The following is a 17,687-nucleotide window of genomic DNA, read 5'->3' on the forward strand; positions in this document are numbered from 1 at the left end:
CCATTCATTATTCACAGCACCTCGCTGTCATTAAGAGCATGTTTATGCTCTCCCTGAACGAGCTGCTACTGGGGACAAGCACACTCCAATGGGCCTTACATGAAGTCACTTAATTGACCCAGAGCACAGCGTCAAGGACACTGTTACAGCTGTCTGTATTGTTGTGGTTGTCGCGTACAGACGAGCCAGCTTTAATTGTTGTGACTTGAGGCGCTTCAAGCAAAGTTCACAGTCCAAAGTGAAAGTCGCCAAATGCTGCCTAGTCTTTTTAAAGTGGTCGATGTTCAGAGGGGCCTTTGTGATTTCTCAGGCAAACAAAGAATACTGTATTGCTGTCTGCTCTGGTATTCAAGTTGCCAAGTTGGGTATTTCTAGGCCTATGCTGTACGTATAACTGGATAATTGATTAGTGTTAGTCTCAATGTTTTGCTGTTTGAGTCGCTCTTTATTAATGGTTACTTGCAGTCTTATTCTACTGTAATCTACTGTTCTCATTTTAATGTACTTTTGTACAATGTACTACTATCACTCAGTACAGAAACAGTAGGCTGTTGTTCACTAATACTCATAAACATGGAGATGAGCTTGCTGTTTTCAGCCAATGTTTACTGCTAGCTACTGGCCTTTGATTTTCTCTTCTGCAGCTGCATCTGTAGTTGGCAGGGTCTGAGAATGGCTGTTTGTCTGAGAGGCTCATATATCAGTCTCAGTCGTAAGACCCCAGTCCAAGCCGCAGAACTGCCCACCACTGGCCTGATCACTAGTAAATAAGCCACTGCCGTAATGACTCACTGGCACTTCTAGACAGGCCCCAAAACCCTTTGTCCTTCTCTCTCTCTCACTCTCACTCCCTCTTATTTTGTGGTGTATGCCTGTCTCTCTTTGTCTGTCCCTGTCATATTCCCTTCCTCTTGCTCAGGCTTGCAGTGTAGTGGCAGTCTCTCTTGTCTGTCTTTCTCACATTCTGTCTCTCCCCTCTCACTCTCTCTTGTCTGTCTTTCTCCTTCTCGCATTCTCTGTCTCTCTCTCTCTCTCTCTCTCTCTCTTTCTCTCTCTCTCTCGTCATTCTGTTGTTGAAGAAAAAGCCAGAGGTCTGCTCCCCAGATGCTTGGCTTTGAGTTGGGGGGTGGGGTATAAACTATTAGACAGAAACAACTAGAACATTCAGAACCTCATCGTTTGGTTTGAATATCCAGCACAAACTGAACGCATCACTTTGTGAAAGCTATCTAGTGATCCAGGTTAGAAGCAACCTTTAACTGTGCCTTGTACATAAAGAAAGTGCTCTGTGCCTAGCATTGCAATGTGATCATTACAGAAATAGGGCACGTACTCCTCTTGCCTCTGTGTTATGCCAATGAACAGAGAGTGCATTTTCACAGATGTGTCAGTTAGCAACACACCAGTGATTTTAATTTAGTTTTAGTCACATTTGAGTCACCTGGAACACTAAAACGTGTTAGTCTAGTTTTAGTCGACTAAATATCATAAGATTTTAGTCAACTAAAATGTATTTTGGCAGGCCTTGATGCTGTCGTAATGACTGATTTCACACTTGCTGAAAATAGCCGTCGCAACGCGTCAAGCTATTTTCAGTATGCAATCAGTTGTCCACTCCCTCCCTAACATTTTAGTCTAGTTTTTATTTGTTGACATTGTCAATATATTTATATTTAGTTTGTTATCCTAGCTCTAGTTTTCATTTAGTTTCCATTTAGTTTTCGTCAGTGAAAAACGGTAGTCGTCGAACTTTTTTTGTCATACAAAAAAAACACTACAACACACTAGTAAGTATGACCATGAAACGTATCTTTACAAAATTAAAGAAATTGAAGAATAATCTTTAACAAAGGGGCAATGAATCCAGAAATGTTTATTTGCCTTTAATGACTTAAGCAAAAATCACTAATGATTTTATTTCTCGCTGCACGATTAAACATAGTCAGTCACTCAGCGCTGAATCAATCTGGGAACCTATTGGCAAAAAACAGGAAAAACAGCGCCCTCTTTTCCAGCACTGGAATCTGTTGAAAGATTAGCACTGAATTGATGTCACAGCAAGAACAGATAAACATTGTCTATTCCGTTTTGTCTACTTACTCATGCATACATACAGTACATACATATTACACATGCATACACATACATACATTCATCATACACATGGAAAACAAAGGTTTTTATATATCATTACGAGGTAAAGAAATGGAAAAAGCACAATAAACATAAATAGTTTGTGCTCTCCTGCTGTTTCAGAATCAGAAGACCGTGATATGGGCTGTGTGGTGTCATGCCTCGTCCAGGTGATGTGTGACCCCCATAGCCGGACGCAGGTGGGCTTCCAGGGCCTGGTGCAGAAGGAGTGGGTGATGGGTGGACACCGCTTTTACAGTCGCCTCAACCACCACCGTGACAATGACAAGGAGGAGGTGTGTGTGTGCAACTGTGCATGCGTGCGTACGTACAGTACGTGTGTGCATGCGTGTGTGGAGTGGACACAGTTATTACATTGATGGATTCAATGTAAGGATGTGATTCTATTTATCCTTACTTTGCAGTGATGATTTTGTCCACTAAAACTATGACAAAAGATGTTAGTCGACTACCTTTTTTCACTGGCGAAAACAAAATAATATGATGACTAAAACTATGACTAAATATGTGGACAATTTTGTCAACAAATAAAAACTAGACCAAAATGTTATAGGGAAGGACTAGTGGTGATCTTTTATGCTTTGTTGCACTCTGTTGTTGTGCTCAACACGTTGCGAGCTTGTAGGTCGGCTATTTTCAACATGCCACCAAGTGTAAAATTATTTTGACGCCATCATGGTCTGACAAAATAAAAAGTTGACAAGTTCAACTGTGCATTTACTACATTTTACATTTCAGCATATGACCATTTTATTCAAAAGACTGACAGTGACTGTAACAGTGTTGCTGTCAAAATCACCACTGTTACTTTGTTTGCACTCGTATGTTATTGTTTGTCTACATGTGTGTCTGTTGACTCGATACAGGCATGCATTGTGTGCGTTTGCATGTGTGTGTGCGTTTGCATGCAAGTGTGTATGTGAACCTATCCACAGTTTAAGTGGCCGGTTTTGTCAGCAGTCTGCTGTAGGTTATCCGAGTAGGGATGAAGCATCAGACATGACAGAGCAGAGGTCATCAGCTTTCAGCAGGGAGGCCCCGCAGCATCAGATGAACCACTTAAACCACACATACTTCAATGACTGGAGTGCCCCAGGGCTCTGGCTACACTCCTTTTGCGCCCTCTTCACCGGACATATCTGATCTACAACCTCACAAATGCGTTGTGAAATTATAGATCTGCTATTGTCTCCAAAATTTGGTGTGGAACATTTAATGTTCAGCATAAGACATGGCTTCAATCCAGAATTGCAGCCATGATGGCTGCCTTTTGGGATAGCTTTAATCCTATGTAATAATGGCAAGCTTATTGCTGTATCCTACATTGATGCATCAGGAACGATGTAAGTCGGGAGGGGGGGGGGGGGGGGGGGGGTGAGAGGGGTAAAATACACATTTTTGTATGTTATCTTTATTTGACTCGTATGTGACTTGAAACTTTGATAAAAAAAAGAATACTCAATGTACCCGTTGTTAGAGTACCCAGTGCGGTACCCGTTACCACAGTACGTTACCACAGTACTAACAATTAATGGGTTATTTATAAACAAGCACCAGTTTACTCGAGAGTGATGACAGTTGGGAGCGATGGGGGAATGGGAAATTAATTCCACACTCATTTGCAATGCCATTGTAGTCGTTGTACCCATTGTCAGGGTGCCCAGTGTTGCAGTGGTATCCACTACCATAAAACCCATCAGGGTTTCCACTTGGCACTTTCTTGGCCGGATAAGTTGGGCTAACCTGGCTGACAAGATCCTATTTTTCTGGCCAAACGTGCTGCTTGCCAAAAATAACAGAAAGTAAGCTACTTCAATATGAAGCACTCGATAAATAAGGTTATACCACAATATGTGGTGTAACATTATTAAAGAATAAACCAAATAGCCTGGGAAATATTTTGGGCTATTTCATCTCACTAAAGGTTGAACAAGATTATGTATGAATGGTTGATGTAGGTAGGCTAGAAGCTTATACACAACTGATTTATTTTTGTTACTGTGTACTCTCTTCTCTCCTCCTCCCTCCTCTCATCTCATTTCTCCTCATTCTCATTCTCCTCTCCTCCAGGCTCCAGTGTTCCTGCTCTTCCTGGACTGTGTGTGGCAGCTGTTGGCCCAGTACCCCTCCCGCTTCCAGCTGACCGGTGACTTCCTGCTGGCTCTGCACGACAGCGTCCACCTGCCTCTCTTCAGCAGCTTCCTGGCCAACTGCCAACGCGAGAGGTGCAAACGCACGCAAGTATGAGACCACTTCATTATGTCTGACTGTGACATGCTTGTGTTTATTGGAAGGTGCAGATGCAGCAGGCGCCCTGTCCAAACTTTGGCACACACCCACCACCATCACAAATTGACATTGTTGGCCACCATGTTCATGTCTGATGTTTTTTATCTGGCTGATACATTTTCAACTCTGGGTGTTTGGATGAGTGTTTTCGAAGACTACAGTGGTAGAAATGGAACCATGAGAAATGTGTCTGACAAAGTTTCTGACTTCACTTCCACTTTTTGTGGTACAACTAAATAGGGGACAAATGGGTCTTTTGACGCATGTCTCAAATAGGACATCACACTAGAATCCTTGGATTACTTTGATAGTTTGTTAGCTGCTCTTATGCACACATCTGTCTCCATGTCAACATTGTACAATATTCTGTAATGATGTCCGACTTTGTCCCTTGTTCCACAGCACCAGTCTCAGACCTACACTCCAGTCAACGGCTGGAGGGATGTGCTGCCTCAAGGCGCATCTCCGGACCCCTCGGATGCCCCTCTGCCCTCGGTGTGGGACTGGGCCCTGCAGTACAGTAGAGAGAGACGGGCCCATTTCACCCAACCCATCGCTCCGACACCCCCACTCCAACCCCTGCTCAACGGCAACCTCAACACCAACCCAGTCACACATAGGGTAAATAATGTCATCCACTCCCTCAATCCTAGAGCCAGCCAGTTGTTGTAGTGTTACAAGAAAAGCAGAATATTCGTCGTCACTGTCGTTGAGTTAAGAAGATGTATTGTTTCAAGCAAGGGCAATAGCCCACTTATTCTCAACCTTTTTAGTTTGATATGCATGAGGCCATGGCCATTTGATACATATCTCTGGTACCCCCAATCTACACTATAAAATCTGCAGTGTTCATTTAACACTGAGTGTACAAATTGAACCAATTTGTACACTCTGAGTTGCAGTCCCGTAAGGGTTTTTTTCCCTGGCTATCAGTCATTTAGCTAGGGACCCCTGGAATCCCCTCAAACGTATACCCCAGGGGGTATAGTGCAATTTGATTTTAAATTGTCCAGCTGAAAAGCAGAAACAATGAATGAATAGGTAATATACCAATTGCTCTTAATTTCAATAGACCATTGCTCCCCCTTGTGGTCGTTATGAATTTTGCATATAGTTCACAGTGCAGCACATGATCCAGTGAATTTCAATGAATTGAATTCATTTATGAATTTCACTTTACCACTACATTTTTACACGGTTCATTTAACACAGAATTATTTTGTTGCTAGTTGTAAGTAACGCTACATTGATTCACCATTCCATTTCCTTCTCCTATTCCTCTACCTTCCTCCATCAGTTGAGTGATACTTCTCCAGGCTCGGTGTTCCTCCTCTCTCGAGGCTCCTTCTCCTGTCCTGCCAACCTGCTTCCCTGGCGCGGCGGCAGCTCTGGCGTGTACAAAAAAAGTCACCGGAGGGCCCCGTCGTCAGAGAACCTGCCTGGCCTGGAGAGGCTCCTGAAGGCCTGGGCCCTGACCGAGGGGCCCCAGGGCCTCGCCTCCTCCACCATGGGTCCCCAGGGACCCCTGGACCCCTATGAGCCTCTGTTGCCCCTCCTCCTGGGTCCCTGTGTTGGTGTATGGAAGGAGTGTTACCTCCGCGGGGCGCTCCATGCTCAGGTATGAGGCAAACGAGTGTCCTTTGGCTACATATCATGGCAATATCACATGAGTGTAGGTGATCAGCAATAATGTATGCGCCAGTGTTCATTTTTACAGCTGATTTTGATTTAGTTCAGTCAGTCTTTTGAATAAAATTCCAATTTAGTTTTAGTATATTGGCGCTTTCCATGCCCATGACGACTTTAACAACTTTTTGACATTTTCTAGCTACAGACGAACCTCGCTTCCACTAACCGTAGGCGGGTGTTGTTTCCCTAGGAGAATTAGGCGATATTTGGACCTCAATGAAAAATCTTCGATGCCCCGCAGTTAGCATATTAGTGCTTCTAACAGCACAGATGAAGCTCCAGAGTGGCTCAAAGATGGCGGATCGGGATTCTGTGCCAGTGCCTCGCGTTTCCACGTATTTCGAGTGCATATTCACATACTTTTTTCTCTGGCTTAACCTGGACCACGAACAAAAAAGCCTTTAGTTATTAAACTCTTCAACCCAACAAAAATGACAGAAATAAAGCTGCCAGTCCAATAACCCAGCATGGAATTGAATGTGTGACGTCACGTGTCCACAGTATACTATTTATATAACAGGATGTCGCCTAGAGAGAATAACAGACCTTTTGATGTGCTGATCAGTTGGAGCTGACAACTGACAACTGATTTTCATGTTTTGGAGCCTTTGTTGGGCTGTCAGGATCACCATGGTGATGTTTACAATAGACTAGTGGTAGTTTGGGTTGACATTTTCTTTCTACTTAAGTTAAAGCAGAGGGCTGCAAATTAGTACATTTTAGACAAAGAAAAACATTTCAAATGTCCGATTTATCTAGTCGAGTCAGACTCAGGATTTCAATGCGAATATTAGCAACAGAGCCATATGAATATTTTTTGAACATTTAAAAGCAACCACCATCTTGTTCTTGTGAGAACATATTCACATAATTTCATGATTCTGCCTAAAATCATATAGTCAAAAGACGGATGCCAAGTTGAAAAAGGTTTAATGATTTTCTCATGAGTAGTCATCTGCTATTTGTACCTTTTTTTTAAAGACAAAAATAAGTAAATTAAATAATGTGGGGAATACTTAATCAGTTGTTTTAGGATAATTTAGTATTTACAAGATAAATATCAAACTGCTGTTGGTAATCAATTCCAGCACATCAGCAAATTATGACATATTTCAAGATTTGAATGAATTAAGTAAATTTAAGTCCTACCCTATCAGTAAACTAAAAGGTTCTCGAACTCAACTGATGGCCAGCTAAGCTTGAGGATTAATATTCCAGAAATTGGCAACGTTTTAGTTGAATTGTAAGTGAAACAAGTACAAGTCTTAACAATTTGCAGCTATTCAACTGACGAAGAGGTTTCTTTAGAAACCAAGGTTTTGTAAGTAGAGTGAGCGAAATACTTCACTCTATGGGATGTTTCCCTTGCGGAGCAAAGGGCAGAAACTTCAGTCATGAACTCCCACAGCACATATAGCTCCTAAATATGTACTGTGGGTTTAAGAGCGATGACGTAGACGCCCTGCTTCTCGAAGCGTCTAATCTGCGTCTACGTCATGCACGCTCATTCGTACACCTTTCTTCTGCCGGGCCAAGACAGAAGGGTGTTTCGAGTGAAGTATTTCGCTCACTCTACTTACAAAACCTTGGTTTCTAAAGAAACCTCTTCGTTTTGTTAAGTATTCGTTCACGAAATACTTACCTTATATACCTTATGAACTTCCGTGTCTTGAATTTAGTCAAGTGTGTTCAGGGCTATATGGTAACCTAAAAGAGGGCTGGAGAACCTCTGGTTGATAGCCCGGTCCCGGTGGAGAATGGTAGTAGCCTCGGGCTGACCTATACATTCCCAGTGTAGATGCTTAATGTAGGCCTGGTATATCCAGGGCATCTAGACTTATGTGATTACACATGGTTTAATGGCCTAATAGGTCCATTATGGAGCGGCAGCTCCCAACACTGCGTGCGCCACAGAGGGCGCTGCCACGTCTAGGTTATAGTATGTGGCAAATGTTGAGGGAGAGGACCAGCTCGCTGCGGTACAGACCTCTTGGATTGGGACTCCCTTGCAGAGTGCCCATGATGCTGCCATGCCTCTTGTGGAGTGAGCTCTCAGCGCTTGTGGGGGCTCCACTCCCTGACTAGTATAAGCCAGGCGGATGGTTTGCACTATCCAATTGGAGATACTGACCGTTGTGACGGGCTTTCCTTTGGTCCTGGTACCCCAGGATACGCTAGAGATAGCGACTTTGGTGACAGGTTTTCCCCTGGTTCTTTCACCCCAGGATATGAACAGTTGATGACCTATCCTGTAGGGGCCTGTCCTGTCCATGTAGGCGCGGAGCGCTCTCACTGGACAAAGGCAGTTCAGCCTCCTGTCCTCTTCCGTGGCGAAGGGGGGAGGGTGGAAAAACTGTAGGTCCACCGGTACGCAGACCGAGAAAGCGTTCTTTGGTAAGAAGGCTGGGTTTGCTTTGATGGTGACCTTGGTTGACCTGTCGCCGAATCTCATGCACTCTGGAGTGGTCGAAAGTGCATGTAGATCGCTGACCCTCTTAGCGGTCGTCAGAGCGACTAGGAGGGCTGTCTTAAGAGTAAGAAACTTTAGGTCAGCCGTCTGCAGTGGCTTGAAGGGCTCATTGGTTAGAGCCCTGAGTACTATAGGGACAGATCCCAGGAGGGGACCAGGGGCCTGTTGACCCTACAGTCCCTGCGTACGCCTTTCACAAACTGTCTTACTAGCGGAGAATGACTGGTGGTGAAGTTGCATTACCTGATGAAAAGGTTACATATCATTGTGAAGTCATTGTGAAGTCAAATGCCCATATAATAATGTGGGCATTTGTCACTTTACTCTTGCAAATCGAAGAGGTTTCTATAGAAACCAAGGTTTTGTAAGTAGAGTGAGCGAAATACTTCACTCTATGATACCGTCTGGTTGTCAATGCCCACGTGGCAAGCCGAGATGGCTGACAGGTGGGTTTTCACTGAGGAGATGCCTAGACCTCTGTCCAGGAACTCCTGCAGGAATGTCAGAATGTCGACTATTGAAGCTTGGAAAGGGATAACCTGGTTAGGTCGTTCTAAGCACCACTGCTCGAACACACTCCAGGCTGTGTCGTAGTGTATCGCTGTTGACTGGGCTCTGGCCCTCTGAATTGTTGCAACAACATTCAGAGGGAGGCCGGTTTCAGTCAGCATTGCCCTCTCACGGGCCAGACCCATAGGTCTAGGTCCTTGGGGAAAGGGTGGAAGATCTCTCCTCTTGCTTGCGTGAGGGGGTCCGCTCGTAGAGGGAGCTGCCATGGTTGTCTGTAGAGGAGGGGAGCTATCTCCGACCTCCAGACGCCCCAGGCTGGTGCTACTAGGAGTAGCGTCAGACCCTGAGTACTCACTCTGTCCAGAGTGTGAAGAATGAGACTCAGTGGAGGGAAGGCGTAGAGAAGGGACCTGGGCCATTGGTGAGCTAGAGCGTCTAGTCCCAATGTTGATGGTCCTCTCATGGCGAAGAAGAGAGGACACTTCGTGTCCTGCTCTGAGGCGAACAGGTCTACCTCGGGTGCTCCGAACCTGCACCAGATCTGGTTCGCTACCTGGGGGTGTATAGTGACCAGTCTGCGTATCGGAGGTCTCCCCTGGACAGCAGGTCCGCCCCTGTGTTTAGAACACCCGGGACGTGGCACGCTGTAATGGACAAGAGACGAGTGTTGCACCACAACGTGCGTTTCTGAGCCAGTTGGTGCAAGCGGGGGAACCTGAGCCCCCCTTGCTTGTTGATGTAGCACATCGTTATCATGTTGTCTGTCCTGACCAGGACGTGACAACCTTGGACGCGCGGTTCGAAGCTCCTCAGTGCGAGGAACACCGCCATCAGCTCCAGATAATTGATGTGGCAGGACCGTAGTTGTCCTGTCCACAGCCCTCTGGCTGTAGCGCCCTCCAATGTGGCTCCCCAGCCAGACATGCTGGCGTCTGTGGTGACGACTTTCCTGGTCAGAGGTCTGCCCATAGGGACGCCCTCTGAGAGGGCTCGTCTGTCCGCCCACCATTTCAGTGCTAGCACGCATTGTGACGTCACTGTTACCCTCTAGCGGCGACGGTGCATGGGTATGCATAAAGCATTCATCCACCGTTGAAAAGGTTTCACATTTAGCCTGGCTAGGCGGACTATGTGAACCCCTGGGGCCATAAGCCCCGCCCTCCGGAGGCATGCATGAAAAGGAATCGAACGATCCCTCTTGAATGATGCCGTGGACTTGAGGTAAAAAACATAATCATGCACATTCACCATGTTTGAGGGGTTTGTACAGGGGCAGAAGTGCTTGTACATTCCCACTGAAACGTTTGGCTTGTGGTTCGAGACCACTACTCTCGGGGAGTGGGTTGACCCGTTTCTTTGTTAGCAACGTTAGCTATAAGCTAGTAGAGCCGTGGGTGTTAGGTCCGTTGACTCTACGCAGCTAAAGCTAGTTAGCTCCCCGCTAGCGCGCACGGCACAGGCCTCTCATGGTTTAGCCGAGCTAGCACGCGGCACCTTATGGGGTGGTACGTGTTAGCTACGGCCCGTGTTGTTGCCGCATCCCGCCACGGCGCACCACTTCTGAGGCTTTTCGTTCTCTTTTCTGGGGTAGAGAAGCCTTTTCGGCGGCGTCTCGCTGCTGCTGCGGTCTCCTTCCCCGGGGAATTTCCGTGGAGAAGGGGACCGCGAGTTAGCTGGCTTCGTGTGAGGGCTAATAGCCGGAACGTGAAGGAAGCTGGAATTAGCTGACTCTGTGAAAGGGCCTACTAGCCGCGAACGTAGAGAAAGCTAATTTACTAGTTGGCTTATTGGCCGCGTAGTTTTAGTTGAAGCTGAACTAGCGAAAACTGGCTTACAGGCCTAGTCAACACCAGCTAGCTAACGTGAAGGTAGACTAGCGAACAAAGGGCTGTATGGGCCTCGGTGAACACTAGCTAACTTCTGAGGCTTTTCTTTCTCCTTTTCTGGGGTAGAGAGGCCTCTTCGGCGGCGTCTCGCTGCTGCTGCGGTCTCCTTCCCCGGGGAATTTCCGTGGAGAAGGGGACTGCGAGTTAGCTGGCTTCGTGAGGGCTAATAGCCGGAACGTGAAGGAAGCTGGAATTAGCTGACTCTGTGAAAGGGCCTACTAGCCGCGAACGTAGAGAAAGCTAATTTACTAGTTGGCTTATTGGCCGCGTAGTTTTAGTTGAAGCTGAACTAGCGAAAACTGGCTTAGAGGCCTAGTCAACACCAGCTAGCTAACGTGAAGGTAGACTAGCGAACAAAGGGCTGTAAGGGCCTCGGTGAACACTAGCTAACTTGACGTGGAGTCTCTATGTGAAAACTAGGCTGGCGAATTTTAAACGGGCTTACGGGCCCCGTAAAACACCGCCTAGTTTTAACGCTTAAGGTGCTATGCTAGCGCTGGCTAGTAAACCGAGCGAGCTAGGAAAATAGCACCTTAGTGAGACTCGAGCTATGCTAACTGTAGATAGCTATCAATAGGAAGTTAGTGCCTTGCTAAGCTAATGCTAAGCGGCGCTAGCTGTAAGCTAACGCTAACGGCGCTAGCTGTAGTTGATGTTAGCTTCCTATTCTGAAAAGGGCGGTCTTTTCGAATTGTTCTATTTTAGAACTTAGGTTTTAACCGTTCTAGGAGCTTTGTTTCTGCAGAGTTTCTTTGCGAAGAATTCTGTCTGAAGAAAGTTCAAGTATCAGGGAACCTCACGGTACTCGAGTTGCACTCTTGTCCGATTTTCAAGGTATAAATTGCCCTAAACACTTGACTCTATTAACAGAAGTCTGTCCTTACAGCTCGGCAGAAGAAAGCGAATGAGCGCGCATGACGTAGACGCAGACTAGACGCTTCGAGAAGCAGGGCGTCTACGTCATCGCTCTTAAACCCACAGTACATATTTAGGAGCTATATGTGCTGTGGGAGTTCATGACTGAAGTTTCTGCCCTTTGCTCCGCAAGGGAAACATCCCATAGAGTGAAGTATTTCGTGAACGAATACTTAACAAAACCTACCATACTGATTATCTAGAGAGTGAAGGACCCGATTCTGTGTTGTTTCCAGGCATTCTCCCACCCCATCTCATCTAACCACCCCCACCCCGTGGAGCAGCTTGCCTGGGAGGTGCAGCAGCTCAAAGACAAACTAGCATCCACCGCCAGTACCGATGCAAACCCACCCAGCAAGAGAGCTGAACCCCGACGGACAGATAGCAACCTCAATCAGAACACCAACAACGGAACCTTCCTCTTCCCAGCATCAAGGTCTCAAGGCCTGGGTGTGACCAGACCAGTGGCCCCTCCTACCTCCACTAACCTCCAGACCTCTAGGGCCGTTCTACCTTCCTCTGCCCCGGTGTCGAGGCCCGGCCACAAGGACAGCAGTGGCAGCAGCAAGCACACCTTTCTCTTTGGCCATGCCTCAGTGACCGAGGCCCGCCAAGACCAGCGTTACTACCCGATGCCCAATAACGGCAAGCTGACCAAAAGTAATGGCCCTTCATTAGGTTCCTGAGACTTGACCCTCATCCATTTCTCATAGAAATGATCGATTCTAGACAATTGCCCCCCATGTTGTGGGACTGTGACAAAGTTTGACCCCCACACAATATCAAACTCACCATGTCACCTTACTGCTGGCAGATACTGAGTTTATCCAGATGTGAGTCTCCTGTCAAATCCCATTTGTCTTGTTGTGGGATGATAAAAAAAAGAAACGTGTTGAACTGCAGTAGTGATGAAATGATTTGTGCTGAAAGCAAAGTACTCTTGACTCTGCAACCTATCATCTGAACTGTAAAGTATTGAAGAGTATGATCATGATACTGTATTACATTTGTGTATTGCACAACATCCTGATATGCAGTATTCCAGTCCAAAGTTAAATCGTAAAAAATAATCTCTGTAGTCTCCCGCTCCCGACGGAGAGATGTAATTGCAAAGATGTCTGAACTACAATAAAGATGGCGGTGCATCTACAATAGTGTCCAATCCGGTGCATCGTCTTTTTCAAATAACTTAATATACATTATGAACCAGTAGGTGTCCTACCCATTACCAGGGTAAGGGTTGATGTTGATGTAGAGTGGGGAGACCAACCCCAAACACTGCAGATGAGCTAGTTATATTGTAGAGACTGGTTATAACATTGATTTACCCATTAAAATACGTCCTGGATTGTTCCTTCAATATCTAAATAAAAATGACAATGGACTGGAAATCCTCCATACTGTTGTAGGTGACACGAGGGCTTCATAAGTGTGAGCAGCTTTTCTTCAGTTTTAAGTTTGATTGTTAGCACTTAAAACTGGTGGTTGTTAATATCATGCAGTTCCATTAGCTTTACCTGACCACCATTTCAGTTCTTCCAAACTAAAAAAAGGACACATCTCAGTGAGCATGTTGTCATTTTTCAACAAAAACAAAAGCTTTTTAAATACGTAGCTTAGCTTTTAGCCTGCCTCGCTGTACCATTTTGTCCCAATGTGTAAGTGTTCAGTTGGTTGGGATGGAAAAATAGACAATATCACTAAGTGGACACTAGGGCAAAACAAAAGATAGTGTTTTTTTTTTACTTCAGGCATCATGTACAGCGATTTAATCTCGAATTTAGGGCATGTGCTATTTTGGAACCGTACTTGTATCTCCCCACTTGCATAGATGCAGGAGAGCTGTGTGAGAGGCCTACATTCAGTTTCATGTATTATATTAGGCTGTGATACTGCCTGTGAAGTATTATTTAGATATTAGAGTGCATGATTGAGACAAATATAGGTCCATTGCGGTTTATATACATTACAGAGTACACACACACTCTTGTATACTAAATTGCTGTGAATGAATGATTTCAGGTGTTTTTACCAAGTTGTTATATTGTGCATTGCTCTCCATTTTCTTATTGTGGGACTGAAACAAACCATGGTCTCCAAAGGAGGTTTTATTACCAGCTAAGGGAAAGCTGGTTTTGTCCCGTGTTTACTTTAATTGCATCTAGCTTCCTGTGTGGTGCTGGATTAGTATGCAGCTAGCATTTAGGTCAATGACTTGGATTTGGTTGACAATTTAAAATCACAGAGGGAGGTATTTGGTACTGGGCCTTAAAAGCCAAAATATTGTTTGCATGATGTGGATGTCAAGCAGATACACTGGCATCATAACCTATGAATGAATTTGCAGTATGTATTCAAACATGTATGTTATTTTAAAATTTAAATAGATCCATATTTGACAGATGTATGCCTAATGTTGACCTACTCTTTCAAAAGTACCTCACTTGATAGCACAATGAAAATTGTTGTAAATATCCTTGTTTCAGTATCAAAGCACAGTTACAATTTACGAGCTTTGTGGATGTGATGCCAATGCATTTGCTTGCCTAACATGGATAAACAAGGACACTATTTAATTGCATGGGACTATAAAGATGTGGTTCTACAATTCTAAAGAATTCTCCAGCATGTATGCCCAATCATACCTTCTAGGTGCAGTTCTGCTGTTTTTGGTACTAACTTCACTTTGCCAGATGTACATATTTTTTGTATCAGCATGTTATAACCTTGATTAAAAAAATATTTAGTTCATAATCTATTTTGAAACAAGTGTATTACTTTATCTCTGCATTCAAAGAGCTGTACACAAACTTTATTTAAACAAAATAAATAATTTACAAATATTTACATTATGATAAATTAAAAACGCAACCATTAAAACTAAGAATTAAGGTGCAGATGTCTTACTCTTTCACAGAAAACAGATTAAGTAACAAGTGACAGAAACTTGATTTACACAATATTTAATAATCACAATAATCTTTCCAGATTAAACTGTAATGTGGAACTTTGCACTTTAACTCACATCTGAGCGCAGTCTTTTGAGGTGCGTACTGCGTAGCTCTCAAGTATACTAAGTGGTAGAACAGGACACCCTCACTGTCAAAGTAAAGCAGCTTCTTGATGAAAATGTGCTGTGCAGCACTTGGAATTAAAAATTATCAATATATTTCTTAATAAACAAACGCCAACATTTACAACTTTTGGTAGTGTGTGTGTTTCCCACCACTTACTATATACACTGAGGTGATTCGTGGCATTATAAAACCAGTAGATGTTAGCATTTCCATTAGGTAACTTGCCATTGCTCTGCATGGCTTGCACATTCACTAGAAACACTCAGGTGCAGGGCAAACTGGTCAATAACAAGTGCAGGGCAAACTGGTCAAAAGAAAGTCTCTAAACATTATTTCTGACTCCATTTCTTCTGATCCACATTATAGTTATGGCAGTGGAAATGCATTAAGATCTGACAAATGTTTCCATTTACCATCAGATGATGATGCATCTCAAGATGCTTATTCTTTCAAAATAAATACAAGAAAACTGAAACAATACTGCAGCATTCACAGTTCACACTAGCGACAAAGCAACAGCAACTATAAGGTTGAGCTGGCTTCAACGTTTTTCAGCACTTCAAGGACATCAATCATGTTTTTGTTTCACCATTCTCCCTCACAATTCCTGTTCCATTCCATAAAAGGAAGAAAAACACATTCTTGCCGTGAACCATTTCCCTGTGCTATACCCTTATAGAGTGGGGTTGAGCAACGGCGACTCTGCAGCCACGTAGTTGGCCAGTGGCCACGCTTGGTTGTTTTATAGCTTTTGTCGCTACTAGTGCGACTGTGAATGCAGCATAATGTCAAATGTATACTTCACACAACTCTGTCACGAGTCATTACAAAGCATGCATTTGGTTTAACCCTGCATCCTTTCGCATATGTAAAAGAAGGTTTATCCCCACTGGCTGCCATGATCTGTGCTAATACACTGCTGTTGCAGGATGGTGTAGGGCCCATAGAAGCAGCCTGAAGAGGACAGCCCCAGACCCCCAAGCTGCTCAATGGACTTGCACACGGGGCAAGGGTAGTTGGACAGGCCTTCAATGTCTGTAAAGGCCAGGTTGACGATCTGGTCAATGCAGGGGTGGCAGTAGTGATGGCCACAGGAAAGACGTTTGAGGCGGGCCTCATAGGAGATGCAGGATTGGCAGTGGGGCAGATCAGGTCCCAGGGACAGAGATCCAGTCAAGGAGCTGCTGTCCAGACTGGAGCTCAGCTTGGTGGGAGATCTGAAGGATGGAGATCAAATAGTAATGTCTGGGGACACCGCGGGCCTAGCGGTTAAGGCACATACCACTTATAGGGCTCTATAAGTCCCTTGTGATGCGCCAAGTGGGACGTTTTTCAGAAGAAATATCAAAAATAGAACCACAAATCCCCATATAAATTTGCTGATATCAATAATATGACATACTGGCTACTGCAGTGATGCAGTCATTATGACTATGAAGAAAACATGATAACAAAACAAAAACATGAAATCATCATCAATATGCACCAATAATAGGCCTAATTAGTTACCTACCATACATACAACTATTACAAATAAAAAAATATATAGCCTACATAATCCAGTAGCAGCCAAGAAATTCATGTTGCTGACCGCTCTGTCATCTATCCCAGTTTAACAAATAATTAAATAAATCTGTGAATGGTCAAATACAATACAGTACAGTGACCAAGAAAACAGGGCATTGCACGAAGGTCTATTCACTATTTGTTCCATTAGGATTGTCTTAAATTGATTAAAAAAATCTTAATTTGAACCTATTTTCATGGCAGCCTAGATATTTTTAACCACTGTGCATCCAGTGGCTGTGATATTATACATTTTGTGATATTAAAATAAAATGTATATAGACTCGGTACCGAGTGGACTACCCTAGCTCAGAAACATGAGCGTCATGTGAACCGCGGCTACGTCAGGCTTTAGACAGCTACAGGTAGACATCTGCTGTGGAGATATTTGTTTTTTATTCTACCATTGCACATTAAACTGGACAATGCGAGAATGAGAATGAGAATGAGGTATGAGGATTGGTTTAAAGAAATAAATAACATAGGCAACCATCTATGAAAATGTGAATAATGAAATGCATTAATTGAAAATGACACCAATTCCATTCTCCAGAAGGATATGTTTGTAGGCCCTATTGGCAGATTAAAAACAGTCAATTTACCTCGAAGACGTCAAATCTTTCAAACAGTCGAAGCTAAGAGCGGTAAAGATTCTCCAGAACAGGTCCATTCCGTTGCCGATCATGGCACAGCAAATATTTCATCGACTGAATTCCGAGGAACGTTAGCCTCGCGTCGATCACACATTATTTTTTGTCTCTTTTACACGAAACCCATACCAAACCCAAGTCCTTTTAAATGTGCCAATGAAAAGTGGCGCATCAAGAAGTTATGAAAACAAAGCGATCTCGTTTCTCCGGTTTCATATGCCAGGTGTATGGGGGTAGCGGTAACGGATCATGATGAGGGTAGAAATAAACCAGGGTAAGCTCAGCTGTAAGCTCGCCAATGTGCAATTGTTTTTATGTCGCTATCTGCTCTCCACCTACATCAGAGGCAGCGAGGGCTGAATACAAAAAGTGGCTCAGCTGGGTAATTACTTTGCATCAATCAGAAGATGCGCACACGGTCCCGACTGGACTGACTGCATGCTATTGGATCGATGTAAAAGTGTAATAAAAATAGGTTTTC

The 17,687-nt window shown here is 44.3% G+C and overlaps 2 protein-coding genes across 3 annotated transcripts in view; one reads left to right on the forward strand and one right to left on the reverse strand.

Moving 5' to 3' along the window:
• The window catches only part of mtmr11 (myotubularin related protein 11), a 43,258-nt gene extending 28,605 nt beyond the window's left edge, over window positions 1-14,653 (forward strand). The window contains exons 13-17 of one of the 2 annotated variants that reach the window (XM_080769077.1): window positions 2,257-2,429; window positions 4,225-4,395; window positions 4,846-5,064; window positions 5,741-6,061; window positions 12,150-14,653. In XM_080769077.1, the coding sequence (XP_080625203.1) occupies window positions 2,257-2,429; window positions 4,225-4,395; window positions 4,846-5,064; window positions 5,741-6,061; window positions 12,150-12,599 (1,334 nt within the window). In that variant the 3' untranslated portion in view covers window positions 12,600-14,653. The remainder of the gene's footprint in view (window positions 1-2,256; window positions 2,430-4,224; window positions 4,396-4,845; window positions 5,065-5,740; window positions 6,062-12,149) is intronic. The other variant, XM_080769078.1, reaches the window with a different exon arrangement.
• Window positions 14,654-14,793: 140 nt separating this feature from the next.
• LOC308319177 (uncharacterized protein) lies at window positions 14,794-17,433 on the reverse strand. The gene is made up of 2 exons (XM_080769080.1): window positions 17,159-17,433; window positions 14,794-16,207 (listed from the first exon to the last, which is right to left on the reverse strand). Exons 1-2 carry the CDS (start codon window positions 17,239-17,241, stop codon window positions 15,871-15,873), a joined length of 420 nt encoding a protein of 139 aa, XP_080625206.1. The 5' UTR covers window positions 17,242-17,433; the 3' UTR covers window positions 14,794-15,870.
• Window positions 17,434-17,687: the final 254 nt, after the last annotated feature.

This window comes from Protomyctophum bolini (genome assembly GCF_963924005.1).
Source record: "Protomyctophum bolini genome assembly, chromosome: 7".
NCBI lineage: Eukaryota > Metazoa > Chordata > Actinopteri > Myctophiformes > Myctophidae > Protomyctophum > Protomyctophum bolini.